Below are 14,531 nucleotides of genomic sequence, written 5' to 3'. Positions count from 1 at the left end.
AACCCCGAGCTTTGCAAAGTGCAAAGTCCTCTGTAACCTGGGAAGCGATTTGCCAGCTATGGAGGGCTTTGCCCCCACCCGTGAGATTCTGTAGATGAGTCAGGCCTCTGCCCTGTCTCTGCATCAGCCCCAGAGCTCCCCACTCGGCCTATGCACACGGGGAGAGGGGTGGGCGAGCACGGGCGGGCCAGTGGGCGTAGGGTGCAGAGACGGAGAACTGCGCTTAGAGGTTCGGAGCCCCAGCGCGGGTCCCCCACCCCCCCACCCCCCCACCCCCCCACCCCGCCGACCCCGACACCCCGCCCCTCTAGAACCTCGAGTGCCGGTGAGGGGTGGGGAGCAGAGCGGGTGGCCAGGGCGCTCCGAGGCTGGGCGGGGCTCCGGGGACACGGGGTCAAAGTCGGGGCTCTGCCGCCTCCTGGTGGCGGCAGGAGGAACGACGGGGGCCGCGCCCCTGGGACTCGGGTCCAGCCGGTCCTGTGCGCGCGCACATACACTCACACGCGCGCGCACACACGCGCCTGCGGGCCGATCCGCGCACGCGCATACGTCCACGCGCGCACCTACTCACAGGGCTGCGGAATTCATTCACGCCCTCCTCCTTCCCTTCGTGTATTCATTCATTCGCGTTTTCATTCAACGAAGGGTGACTGCTTGCTAGATGTCAGCACTGGGGACACAACAGTGGCAGGTCAGATCTACCCAGAGAACGCTGGTGAAGATGAGCCGGCCTGGCCGGGTCAGATCGGGGAGGCCTCCCTGAGGCAGGGACACGGCAGGCAGACCAGGAACGTGGTGGGGGTGCCAGGCAGCTACAGGAAGGTGGGGGAGGGGCACTCCAGGCAGAGGCCACCGTCAGGGCAGAGGCCGGAGGTGAGAAGCTGCCTTCGTGAGGGAAGTGCCTTGAAATGATCAACTCCTATGCCAGGGAAGGGTTAACAGGCAGCCGGAGGACCAACTTGGGGGAGAAAACAGACTTCACTTCTGGCTGCCCTGAGGCTGAGAGGAGTGTGCACAAAGGTAGAAGAGAGACAGACCCCAAAGGGATCAGCGCCTCCTTCTGGGAACATGCCCCAATTCCTCGTGGAGGACTAGGGAGCCCCTGCTCTCAGACCCTGAGATGTAGGCAGGCTGACTGCCCCAAGTTTGATCCTCCTGGCCTGTGACTGGCAGGACAAGCATGTGACCGCTTCCTGGCTAGGAGATCCAGCCCTGAGACTTCTGCCGGAGCTCTGCTAAGCGGGTGGGAGCCAATGGCTGCTGACTTGTCCCCACGAGGGAAGTGTGAAACCAAGACAGGAAACAGCTAAACTGGACACAAGTTCTTCAGGATATTAACCAGGCTCCTGGATCTAACTATGCCTGAAGCCAGGCCTTACATGAGCAAAAAAAAATCCTCTTCTCTTTCAGTCTGTTGGAGAAGGGTGTCAGCCCTAGCCCAGGCCTCAAGGATCACAGGATCGTAGAGTCACACTGGACCCTGGCAAGGAGGCTTCGTTGAGCTGCCCACCCCCCACTCTCCTCAGAGCCCTCTCCAGGGGACCTGTATCTGTCCCTAGGCCTCAGTTTCTCCATCTTCCAAGGTGTATGGCTTTGAGCGAGTTCCTTCAGCTTTCTGGGCCTGTTTTCCCATCTGTAAAGTGGGGATGACAGCATAACCTGAGACGATATTGTTAACACCTGGACGAGGTGACTGCGTCAAGGCTGGGGTGCAGCGCTTGGCATGTGCTCACCCCTCTGTGCACCTGGCAATGCAACCTTCACCAGCCCTGGGACACGCAGTTCCCCCAGTGGGCTGGGCCTGGGTCTGCCGCTCTGCCCCGTGTCCAGCACCGGGCCTGGAGCCTCAGCTGGGAGCTGCAGTGTCCTCCCATGTGGAAGGGTCTGAGGGGTTCAGCAGCGCCCCCCACCCCCACCCCCGATCATGCTGCCCTGGCCCAGGGGCAAGAGCGCCTCCTACGGACCACAGATCTTCACCAAGGAGTGGGACTCGCCGCTTCCACACACAGTCTCACACAGTCTTTGTTCCGCTTTTTCTTATTTTTTTTAAATTAAAACAACAATCAGGTAACTGCCCCAACCCAACAGGGATAAGACCCTGGGCAGTCCTTTCTTCAAAAAAATATATTTTCTTTTTCTTTTTTTTTTTAAACAACACCCAAAGCAAATCCACAGCCCCTGTTGAGCCGGTCCCCAAGGAGAGTGAGTTAGCTCCCCTAGCACCTCTCTGAGCAGAGACCTTGGGCCCATCCCCCGGGACCCCAGACTGAGCAGATAGGGGAGTCTCCACCTGCTGGTCCCTAGGGGGTGGGAGAAAAGTGATCGGCTCCACACCATGCAAGAAAAAAACCAGCCAAACCCACAAAGCAAAAGAAAAAAAAAAAAAAAAATCAACAGGATAAATTAAAAAAAAAGTGAAAGCACCCCCCCTCCCGAGGCAGTGGACGGGAGCTAGGTTGAGCCCATGTGCCCTTAAGAGGGCCTCTTTGCCAGTGCTGGGGGGAAGGCTCGGGCGGCTCCGCTGTCTTACTCATGGGGGCTCAGGAGGATTCACATGGCTCACCCCCCAACTGTGTCCCCCGACACGGATGCCAGGACAGAGGTGTGGCCACCCTAGGCCAAAGTGTGCAAAGTCTATTCAGTCAAGAGATAAAAAAAATATATATATACAACTTGGGTGGCATCCAGGGCTGGGCCCAGGCAGTTTCCCACACTCAGGCACTGGCTGCCTTCTCTGCGAGGGGCAGCAGGGTCCCGTGGAGGCCATCCGGGCCCATCAAAGTCCAGGGCTGGAGACTTGGGGTCCTTGGAGCAGCACGGGCAGAGGCACTGGTGGGGCCCACGTGGGCCTGGCTGAGGGCCCCGGTGGTCTGGTTCTTTGGCACTTGGGACCAACGGCCTGCTGCCAAGCCAGTCAGAAGCAGCCCCCTTGATTCTTCCCCCCAACACCCAAGGCTGCGGTGGCAGTAGCTTATGGGTGTGGACAAGCACTGCCCCAGCAGAGGGGGCGTGGGGTGCTGGAGGGCCAGAGAGGAGCTCACGGCCCGCCCCCTAGGAGTCCTCCCCCAGGATCTCCTTCACAAAGGCCGCAATGTCCGTCTTCTTTGTTTTGTGCAACGTGAAGAATGGGTGCTCCTGGTGGGACAAGAGAAGGCAGTCATCTTGAGTAAGAGTTCGGAGGCCAGGCAGAGATGCCCCCACCTCCCCAAAGCACGCCCAGTCCCCGTATGCTCCTCCTGCCCAGGACACCTGTCTCTCTGCCTGGCAAACTCCTACACATCCTTCTCTGACCTCCCCCTTCAGGAAGTCCTCCTTGTTAGAGACAGCGTGATGGCTTTCTCCTCCACTCCCCTGCAGCTCTCCCCTGGCCACTCTGAACTCACTCTTCTCCACCGGTACCAGGCCTCCAGCCAAGTGGAATGCCCTCTCCATCAGCACATAAGTCCTTCTTCATCCTTCCAAGCCCAGTTCCAATGTCACCTCCTCTGTGAGGCCTTCCCTGATAGCTTTGGACAAAATGACCGCCCCCCCCCCCCCCCAGTCCCTGCACCATCTGTCAGAGCACTGCCTGGGCCTGGAGGAGCGGGGAGGGAGCCGGGGTATGTCTGAGCCAACAACTGAGTACCTGCATGATTTAGGACAGAGGTAAGACAAAGGTGCTGCCCATCTCTGTGCACAGGGATGCGGCCCTCTCCCCAGAGCCCTGCCAATTCACCGCTCATGCCCCACACTCACCATCAGCTCCAAGTAGCTCATGCGCTCTGCGGGGTTCTTCCTCAAGCTAGGAGAGAACAGGGCAAGCTGAAGCCAGGCTGGCATAAAGGAGATCTCCAGGCCAGCCAAGCCAGGGTGGGCTCACCTCTAAGTCTACAGAGACTTAGACCAAGTTGCTTTGCCTCTTGGGGTATTTGTTCTCTTGTCTCTGGAGTGATCTAGGGAATTCTCAACGATCCCAATACCAAATGATACTGAAATGCAGTAGTTCACCATCGCACACACGGTGTCCTTAATCAGGAGGGAAACTCCTCATCACGAGTCCAGGGACAGGGGATGCCCCAGGGTAAAGGGTCAAGGTGACCACTGACTCTGCTTGCCAGGCTCATTTGTTTTCCGTCTTTCTTATTTTCTCATAGGAGAGTGAGTTAGCTCCCCTAGCAGCTCTCTGAGGACACATATTTTCCCCTGAGTATCTCTTTGCCCACAATCCACAGAAAGGTCAATATGTTCTGCCTCTCACTTCTGAATACCTTGTGATTTTGTTTTTCAAATCTCTTTCAAAACCCAAGAGTTGGGGGCACATGGGTGGCACATTAAGTGTCCGACTCTTGGTTTCAGCTCAGGTCATGATCCCGGGGTCCTGGGACGGAGCCCCATGTCAGGCTCCCTGCTCAGCGGGGAGCCTGCTGCTCCCTCTCCTCCCCACTCATGCTCTCTGCCACTATTTCTGTCTCTGTCTCTCTCTCTCAAATAAATAAAATCTTTAAAAAAAAAATCCAAAGGGAGGGGGGTGGGGTGACTTGATGGGCATTAAGGAGGGCACGTGATCTGATGAGCACTGGGTGTTACATGCAATGGATGAATCCTTGAACACTACATCAAACATTAATGATGTACTATATGTTGGCTACTTGAATTTAAATTAAAATAAATAAATAAATAAGTTTAAAAATTAAAAAAAAATTCAAGAGTTGGTCAGTAGATTTTACTTTGCATTCCACGTATCTTTTCCCTCTGCGGTTACGCACTTCCTGTTTAACTGTGGCCAGGGAACCCGACCTGGATGCCTCTGCCTTCTTCCTTTCTACCTATTTCCTTTGTAATCTTGAACATACATACATATACGTATATATATATACATATATATATAGATATATATATATATATATTTTTAAGAGAACTCCCATGGGCATCCTTTAACTTGGTACAAAGTTCCAAACATCACTAAAACAACTCTTGTTTATGCTGTTCAAGTCCTCCATCTGTGTTTTCTTTCCTTTTCCAGGCTACCTGGTATGTCTGGCTCTAGAAGGAGTGTATCAAAATCTCCCCAAGGACCATCGTTTGCCCGATTTTCCTTGGCTCTATTCCTGCCCTGCATATTTTGATGCTATGTCGTTTGGGTGTTTATTTGCTAAAGGAGAAGGGGGCCGGGCACAGGGCGGAGCTGGAATCGGGCCGGGGCAGGGAGGGGGGCCGACTGGGGCTCGGGGAGGCTGCGGACTCACCACTGCGCAGTGAAGTCCACAAACTCAGGGGAGAAACGGTCAGCTGGGAGCTGGGGAGATGGCTCTTCCACCACCTGCTTCAGCTGCTGGAACGGAGTCCCCCAGGATTCGTACGGAAAGCGGAGGATGGCCATCTCGATCTGCAGCGAGGCAGGAGCGTGGGTCAGACGCGTGCACACCCGGCCCCTCGAGGCAGGGCAGGTGGGGAACCCGCCTGGCCTGTCGCCCAAAGCTGGGCCACAGGCAGGCTGAGGGGCGGACACATGACATCAGAACAAAGATCAAAGCTGGGAGAACAGCAACAGTCGGTTCCCCTGACCCGGCCGGCACAGACGATGGCTCCCAAAGCAAATCCAGCCCGGGATTGTGACAGTGGGCGTGTCATCGGGCTTTGAAACAAACTAAATTCGGAAGGCTTTACGTGAAAACCCAAGTTCCAGCTAATCTGGAAAAATCAGAGGAGCTGACAAGCCTGGGATACCTTCCCACAGGCAGCAGTCGGCAAAGGCACGTGGGGCAGTCACCCCCTCGCCACAGGCCTCCCCCTCCCTACCGTCTCCATGGGGTCTTCAGTATCTGCACCATGTATCTGGGCAGTTGTTATGACAGAGCAGGCAAATGGGAAGTGAAATTATCCCCACAGGCCTGTCTCTCCCTGAAGCTGTAGACGGTGAGACCTGCGTTCGGTCAGCTCCTTCACTTTGGCAACAGCCCGCCCCCGCCCCCCAACCGCCGCCCCATGCATCCAGCAGTCTCCTGCAGGACCCACCTGCAAGGCCTCCTCCTCCGGGAAGACTTCCCCCTCCCTGCGGACCCCCTGGGCACACAGCCACTGAGGACTTGTCAATCCTGCTGAACCCGGAGCTCCCTGCAGGTGACATCGAGGCCACCTGGCCTCTGCAGCCACGCCAGGCCCCCGGCCATATGCGTCGCCTACAGTTGGCGGGAAGTCATTTGTGGAAAAGACCGGCTATCCTGCCACAAACTCTGGGTTCTGATTTTGACTGCCAAGTTAAAAAAAAAATCAGGTCAGCCAGGCCCCCGCCTGGAATAGCAGAGACTTCTCACTGACAGGCCGTAATCAGCATAATGAACACGAGAGACCTCAGCTCAAACAAATGTTTCGTGCTGGCACCTGGCGCCTGAAGAGCTCACTAATTATTGTGCTAAGAAAGAGCCTTCCCATTAGGCTACAGGCCCCTTTCCAGCCAAGACATAAACACACCCCACAGAAGGAGGGTGAGCGAACTGCAGCGGGTAGGGCTGTGATCTGGTGTGTACTTTCGTAGGCCAAATTCAGGGTGCTTTTTCCTAGAATGTACCGATTCCAAGTAGCAGAAGTGAGGGTCCTGTGTGGGTTTCCACGGAAGGACCCAGTGGCTGCCAGAGTGACCATTAGGAAAACAGAAAACTGTCCAGAGTCTTGACCTTGTAATCCTTTCTTCCTGGTAATTCTGTCTAAAGAGCTCAAAATATGCAAAACAAAACAAAACAGCCTCTGGGCACAAAATGCATGGTGTGGTGGGATTTACAACAGAGACTATTAAGAAGCAGCGCAAACACTCAGCACCAGGGCCTGGCCTGCAGCAGGGCAGCTGAGTCTTGGCCGTGACCATGAGGGCCATGCTCCGTGATATCCCATTCAGGTGTTCACATGATCAGCACCAGACTGACACCCGTCACAGCCAAGAGCCTTCCCAATCTCATGGCGGGTACGTCCCCTGGCTGCGCTCACGTGCCCGCAGACGGCTCCCCGGGCTGGGCTCAGAGGCCTGGAGAGAAGCCCCCCTCAGTGGCAGGCCCGGCACCCAAGGCCTCACCAGTCCCTCCCCCGGGGTCAGCCAGGGACTTCGAAAGGAAAGAGAAACCCAGAAACGAGTGAGACGTCCCACATGAGGGACTGGCTGGGGAGATGGTAGCTGGTGGTGTGGAGTCTCTTGAAGAGATGCCTACAGGGGTTTCTAACAATCCCGAGAAACATGAGTGATGTGGTGCTAAGTGAAAAAAGCAAAATAAAAGCCATCGACATCTAGAAGGAAATGGACAATGCTGGCAGTGGACGGTAGGGAGAAGGGGCTATGTGTCTTTGATGATTTTTGTCTCCCTTTTACTTTTCCTCTGTTTTTAGATGGGCGTTTCTATGACTTTCGTAACTTCTGGGGGAAAAGCCTAACCTCTCCTGGGGCAGCCGGGTTCCTAAGCTGCGGGCGCAGCTTCTCCTATGCCTGCACGCTAGTCCCCCATCGAGACACGGACCTATTTCCCCTTGACCCTGGCCTGCCCGGCGACCCTTTGAGCAACAGAATGAGGCAGAAGCACGAGGTGCCAGTCCTGGGACGGGCAGGTCAGAGACCCTCTCTCGCGGAACCCAGACACCACAGAAGACGTCAACTACCCTCGAACCCAGCAAGCAGCTGGCCATGAGGAAGTCACACGGAGGCCCCACATTGGCACAAAGCCTTCCTGGACCTTTCAGCCCAGCCCTGACCCCAGCCAGAGCCACGTGGCGTGGCAGAACTGCCCAGCTAGTCCAGTCCAGATTGCAGAACCGTGAGAAATACTGAACTATCGTTGGTTTCCGTCACCAGGTTCTGGAGCATCTGCTAACTCAAATATGCACTTGGCACGGGCTTGCCCAAGTTCCAGCGGAGACATGAGAACGTCACTGGGATGTGGTGCATCCCCAGTCATGACGGACAGACAGACGGATGGGAGGAAGGGAGGGAGGGAAGGGAGCAGGGCTGTGTATGTGTCAAGTGGTCATGAGTGGGGTCTCTAACATCCAACCAGTTCTGTGTCGTCTGGAAATCCGGCAAGAATTTGCTCTTATCTTTTAACTCAGGAATTGGGAGACTCTTATCTGCAGGTACAGCGTGCACCTTCAGACTCTGAACATTCCTCTCTGCTTCAAAAAGAAAACCGTTCACTTGAAAAAGGATTGTGTCAGCAGTATTAAGGAAAATGGAAGGTATCACCCAATTCCGTGTCTCTGACAATACGATTTTGCTTTTGATCCTTTCCCAGTCACTGCGAACAGCCACTGCTTACACGGTTATGGTCACACTATGAGGAGGGTGGTTAGGATAGTCAAATTGCGTTATCAGTAGGATCCAAAACATCTACGTTGACCCTGAACTCCCACCCACCACTTCTCTGACCTGCCCTTGAATGTGGCCCCGAAGGCACACACTAGGTGCCCCCCCCCCACCTCAGGGCCGTTGCCCCCAGAGTCCTGCAGGGCCCTCCCCTACCTCCTCAGAAGCTTGTGCTGCTCTGCTCCCACCCCTGAGTCTCCCCTCTCCACACTCCTTCCCACTAGGTATGATGCTGGTTTGGTTTTGGAATTACCACTTGTACCCCGCCCCCAACACCAGGAGGCCAAAAGGGCCTGGGGCACGGAGGGTGAGGACACCATGGAAACATCCACACTGCGGACACTCCCCATTAGCTCCCATGGTTGGGATGGAGGCCAATGACCCCTCAGCCAGCTCCGTCGGTCCCTTGTGCATACTGGGGCCACCATGACAGCAACGTTTTCCCAGGTATCCAAGAGGGAAAACACGCATTCTGGTCTTTTTCCTGTCCCTTCAGCCCATTCTCCACATGGGTACCAGAATGGGCTTTCTTAATTGGTATCTAATTAAACCTTGACCCACACCTGAGCCAAGCCCCGACTCAGGCAGGGGCAGGCGTTCACTGGGCAGTTCTAGAAAGCCCCCAGCCCTCCTCCTGGACCTCATATGTAACCATCCCAGCTGAGCTAAGGGCTGGGCACCTGCCCTCACCCCTCCCACCCCCACAGCCCCAGGACTGACAGCCCACCCACTACACCCAAGCAAATGCACCAGGACCTCACAAGCAACAAACTTCTTACTGCGAAAAAAAAAAAAACAATTTTCTTAAGATTTTTGCCATTTTGCTCTTTAAATTGTTTGAGTACCAGGAGCTCACTTAATTTGGAATTGGCTGTGATTTCTCAACAAGTACCATGAGCTCTGGGTAAAGTCTAAAAGACAAGCTATCACAAACTGTCGAGAACTTTCATGAAGGACACACCTCCCCACTAGCAAAGGGCATAACATCACCGTAGATATCCCCTTGGATACACCATAATTCTTGATGGCACGTTTTCTGCTCAGATTGTGAAGCCAACACTTATTTCCAGGCCTAAACTATTTGATGGGCCCACCAAAAGCTCCTGGACTGAGCAGGGCCCCACCCAGGCCCCACCCGACCAGCAAGGGCTGGGCCCAGCTGCAAGCCGTTAGTTACCATGGTGATGCCGAGGCTCCAGACATCAGACTTGACATTGTAACCCTTCTGGTTCAGCTCTGGGTTGATCCTCTCGGGCTGTAAAAGGGACCAGTGAGGCGTGAACACCCACCTCACAGTGAGGGGCTAGAGTCGGGGCCACCCAAGTTTCCCTCAGCTAGGTCTTTCCTCTCCCACCCCAAACAGAAGGATCAGTGCTAATCGCCCCCCCCCCCACAGCAGGGGAGAAAACTGAGGCCAGTGAGGGCCAGGGTCTTGTGGTAAAGGCCCAAATCATGCCTCACAGCTACCCTTGCCTGGGGAAGGGGGGCACTCTCAGGATAGTGGGAGAGGGCTCGGACCTACACAAATTGCACAAGTCACCTCCATGTGGGTGTTCATGAAATTTATCATCCAAATGGGCATTTTGGGCACAGCTAATACCAGGGTTAAAGAGGGGTTGCTTGGCCAGGCTAGGTAACAGATCAACCCTGCTGTAGCAGGAAATGCAGGGCCTCAGGAAGGCCCTGTCCCCAATGGACAGAGGACACAGCCTGACCATGATCTCGCAGGCGCATCCCTCCTGAACCTCAGCTGTGGGGGGACTCAGAGTGTTGTGGGGACCACTCACAGCCATGTAGGGTTTGCAGCCAGCGTCCAGCGTTTTGGCCACAGAATCCACCAAATAGCCACTAATGCCAAAGTCGCACATCTTCACGTGACCCTCCTTGTTGATGAGGACATTGGACGGCTTCACGTCTGCCAGGGATAGAACACCCTTTTTCATCTTCTGGGGCCGTGGGGCACTGCTGGAGGCCAAAAGCTCCTCTGACGCCCCAACCACCCCAGGGGCAGATGATACCAGGGCCCAGGGAGTGGAGGAGGGACGAGGCTCTGGGAGGCGCTGCCCCGGTCCAAGACCACAAAGATGGGAGCAGCACAGTCAGAACACACCCTGGCCACTGGCCACAAGTGGGGAAGGAAGTGAGTTTCTATGAGGACCTCGTCTTTGCACCCACCATCAGCACTCTGGACATAAGGTCCAGAGGGGAGACTCGGTCTGTTTCATGGCAGAACCTCCAGCTCAGGGGTCCTCCCGCGCTGGGGCTCTGGTGGGGGATGGCACCACTGCCCGGCTGAGAACCCGGAAGCCACCCAGCGTCCACGCTGAGAGGTTGGGAGGTTTGGCCAGGAGGCACAGGGTGGCAGCACAAACACGGGACAAGGGAGCCCACACTACAACTCGGGGTCCATACTGAGTGGCTGCGGGCCACACAGCAGGGAATCTTCCAGCAAAAGCACACGTAGAACACACGCAACCTCCAAGTTTTCCTACAGGGACACGCAGAAGGATAGAAATGCACAAGAAAAGGACCAGCAGGTTCCACGCTGAGTTGCCAACAGTGGTGGCCGGGGCGGGGGGGGGGCGGGTAGTGTTGCTGGGGTGGCCGCCGAGGAGTCAAAGCAAGCTTGGTCTAATCAACTTTGTGAGAAGGAGGACGTCTGGGTAAGTGAACTACTTAGAAGGGAAAGGAAGGAACCATGACATACACGACCCGGCTGAGCCTCAGAAACATTAGGCCGAGTGAAAGGCTGGAAAGAGGCCATGTCAATCTGTTTACATGAAGTTCAAGAACAAGTAAAACTCATTTACTGTGGGAAAAATCAGATGAAAGGCAAAGGGGGGATGTAGGGGCGGGGACTGACCAAGGAAGGCCCAGAGAACTTTCTGGAGCGGGGCAGAAGGTACAAACATCCTGCATCTTGAAAGGGGCCAGGGTCACGAGGGCGTAAACTCTGAACAGATTCATCGAATGTTAACTATGGATCTGGGCATTTCACGATACATAAACGCTACGTCAAAACAAATTCAGTCAGCATTCCCAGGACCGAAGTCCAATTCTTGCTCCGAGTACCAGCAAACCTAAGGACCTAAGAGGAGTGGCTGGGGAGGTGCAGCGGGGACCGGGGGAGGGGGGTGGGAGCTGAAGACGATGGCTTGGAGAAGTGACAGTGGTCTAGACTGGGAAGCAGGCTCAACTCATGACCCCAGTGGGCACCTCACTACCTAACACCTCAGGTGGCTCATCCTGGGAAAGGGGACAGGTGCACCGTCCTTGCAGGGCTGGGCGACACTGTGCCTGTGGGCGGCCGGCTGGCCGGCGGCATACACTGACCTCTGTGGATCACGGACAGCTTGCTGTGCAGATGCTCCAGCGCCCTCACGATCTGGCGTTCAGAGCACAAGAACAAAAGACAAGGCTGCTGTCATTCCTGCCTCCGTCCACCACGACACAGCAGTAAGCCCCCCACCAGGGTCCACCTGTCTCCCTCGGCCATAACCACCACCCAGTGCCCCACCACCCCAGGCTCTTGGATAAAACCCAGCCCTTCCGTGGCATCCCCGGCTCCTCTGCTTTAGCAGAGCCAGAGGCCTGTACGCTTGAGCCATTCCCCTCAGGAGGACACAGTGGGGAACCGTGAACAATTACCCCAAAGATCCTGACTCAATACTCTGGCACAGGTGTGTTTTCAATGTTCCCATATGCGATCAGGATTGAGAAGCACCAGTATAACTGATTCCATTTCCTTTTTCCCTTTGGCTGCTAGGATGCTCAAGCCCAGCATTGCTACCTTCCTCTAGGAACATCTTACCTCAAAAGGCAAACACTGTGCATGCTAAGCTTCTCCCCAATTTAGCTTGTACCTCTGTGAGCTGTCTCAGGGCATTTTTGGCATAAGGAAATTTTAAATACTAAGTCCTTTTTTAAAAAATGGTGTAGAAAGCTTAGGAGTTGGCACACAAAAGCTAGAGACCCAAGATCTGCCAAATCTGTGTGGCTCTGGGAGCCCAGGCTCTGGGGTCTCCTCAGCAAGAAGGCTCTGATCCAGAGTGGTAGAGCTGGGTCCCTGGAGGGCAGTCGCCCAGGTTCACGGCCCCACTGAGGACCCAGCTGTGCCCAAGCTATCACCATGAGGCTAGGCTTTGTGCCTGCTGGCGCAGGCCTGGGGCCCCTGGCTCTGGACCTGGATCCCCCAACCCCTCCCAAGCCCAAGGTCACTTACAGACACAGCAATTTCCCCCAGGATGTCCTCTGGAATGGTCATGTTTTTATCAAGCACCTTCCGGTAGAACTTGTCCAGGGATGTGTCCATGAGCTCCATGCAGATCCACACATCTCCCTGTGGAAGGACACCTGGGTATCAGCCCGGGTCAGCCCGAGGCGGTACCAGTGTCAGGATAGCCTGCCCTGGGGCCATGTCAGCACGTGCCTGACTCTCCAGCGCTGCTCAGGCCTCCCCACAGACACATCTGCCTGCTCCCAGCTCCTCCTATTCTGCCCGCCCCCCCCCCGCAATCTTTCAACTTCTGCTTCTCCACCTTCCATGCTTGTCTACACTAGTGGGTAGCACACGCGGCCTCCCACCCAGCTCTGTTGCCTCTGGTCTCCTCCATCTGATCCCTAATTCTACGACAGTTTCCAGAAAGAAGCGATAAAACACACAGCTAACTGTATACCTCCCAGTGGGGGCTCTCAGGCCCAGCTACAGCTCAGCTCCATGACCCAGCCCTGCAGACCCTCCTAACCTCAGCCATTATGGCCCCCAACACACATGGGTCATCCTAGCTCTAGCCTTGACAGATGGTTCCCTTCTTCTCCTGCAAAGCTCGGCCTCCCCCACCTCCAGCTCCCCCACAAACTCTTATCTATCTTTCAGGACAGTCTTCTAGGAAGGCTGGGTATGGCATCTCCTTGGGGCACCCGCAGACCCACGTGCCTCCCTGCCAACTCTGACCCAGCATGCAGTGAGGTGCAGGCTGCCCCACCCCCACTTTGCTCTGCACACCTGTGTCTTGCCCACCCCCTACCCCCACAGTAAGGGGCCGAGCAGAGTGCCCCCGGTACACAGCAGGTGCTTAGCCAGTCAGACGAGTGGATAAGGCGGCACTGACCCAGCACGCTTAGGGACCTGGTAGATGCTCAGGGAGCATCCAGCAGGAGCCTGTCTTCTGGCTGCAGCAAGCCACACCCCCTGGCATCACCCTTGATTTCTCTCTCATCCCACAACCAGTCCTGCTCACAGACCAAGAACTGGACCCTCGCACACCTCCTTGGCTGCCACTGCTCGGAAACCCACCCAAGCAGCCTGGATGCCGGGGAAGCATGCAGGTGACCGCAGAGGCAGACCGAGTACCAGGCCCTGGGTCGCATCATCTTAGCCTCACACGACCTTGTGAGGTGGGTACGATTACTGGCCTCATTACACAGAGGAGGAAACCAAGGCAGGAAGCAGGAGAGCTGCGCAGCCTGGGTCCTATAAGCTCTTAAGAACCCCGCACGTGCTGTCTTACTCCCTCGGTGCCTAGCACCTGGCACACATAGAGGCACTGAGCGAGCGTCTGCTGGGGGCCCAGAGTGAGCAACAGCGGACGGTGGGGCAGCCGGATGGGGCACAGGTGTGCAGAGTGAAGTGGGGGGGGCAGCCTGCACGCCCAGCCTGCAGCCCAGCCCCCACCTCCCACCCACCCATCAGGGCCGCACCTCTCTGAAGAGGGCCCCATAGAAGGTGACGGTGTAGAAGCAGTCAACCGTACGCATGTTGATGTCCAAGTCCATGAGCAGACGCTTCTGCTCCTGTGAGTTCACGGTGGCCCGGATCCGCTGCAGGACAGAGGGCTACGGTTCAGGGGCCATGCGGCAGAGGGCGACCACCCCCCACCCCTTGCAGGAGGACTAGGAGCTCCAAGGGGTATCCAGGGGCCGTACCCCAGGCTCAGCCCCCGTGCCTCCTCCAGAAAGCCTCCCAAGTTCCCACTGGCCCAGAGCTCCCTGGCTGGGCTGGGCTGGGACAGCACGGGGCCCTGCTTACCTTAACAGCCATGATGGTGCCACTCTGGTTATGCCGCACCTTCTCCACCACCCCGTAGGCCCCACGGCCCAGCTCCGAGATGGTCACCAGGTCATCAGCCTCCACCTCAAAGTTCTTGGGGGACAGAAAAAAGAGAGGCCACAAGTCAGGAGAGTGCTGGGGCAGCAGAAAGAGGAAAGAGCC

General features: G+C 56.1%; 1 protein-coding gene across 1 annotated transcript in view; it reads right to left on the bottom strand.

The window, feature by feature from the left end:
* Nucleotides 1-2,019: 2,019 nt before the first annotated feature.
* Nucleotides 2,020-14,531, bottom strand: part of MAP2K3 (mitogen-activated protein kinase kinase 3) — a 28,925-nt gene continuing 16,413 nt past the window's right edge. Inside the window, exons 4-12 of the mRNA XM_027626349.2 lie at nucleotides 14,349-14,462; nucleotides 14,021-14,140; nucleotides 12,543-12,659; nucleotides 11,654-11,705; nucleotides 10,108-10,235; nucleotides 9,498-9,575; nucleotides 5,226-5,365; nucleotides 3,736-3,781; nucleotides 2,020-3,135 (exon numbers count right to left, since the gene is read on the bottom strand). Of these exons, the coding sequence (XP_027482150.1) occupies nucleotides 3,052-3,135; nucleotides 3,736-3,781; nucleotides 5,226-5,365; nucleotides 9,498-9,575; nucleotides 10,108-10,235; nucleotides 11,654-11,705; nucleotides 12,543-12,659; nucleotides 14,021-14,140; nucleotides 14,349-14,462 (879 nt within the window). The 3' untranslated portion in view covers nucleotides 2,020-3,051. The remainder of the gene's footprint in view (nucleotides 3,136-3,735; nucleotides 3,782-5,225; nucleotides 5,366-9,497; nucleotides 9,576-10,107; nucleotides 10,236-11,653; nucleotides 11,706-12,542; nucleotides 12,660-14,020; nucleotides 14,141-14,348; nucleotides 14,463-14,531) is intronic.

Source organism: Zalophus californianus, chromosome 16 (genome assembly GCF_009762305.2).
Source record: "Zalophus californianus isolate mZalCal1 chromosome 16, mZalCal1.pri.v2, whole genome shotgun sequence".
In the NCBI taxonomy this organism is placed as follows: domain Eukaryota; kingdom Metazoa; phylum Chordata; class Mammalia; order Carnivora; family Otariidae; genus Zalophus; species Zalophus californianus.
Note: the sequence above shows the minus strand (reverse complement) of the source record. Positions and strands in the feature narration are given on the sequence as shown.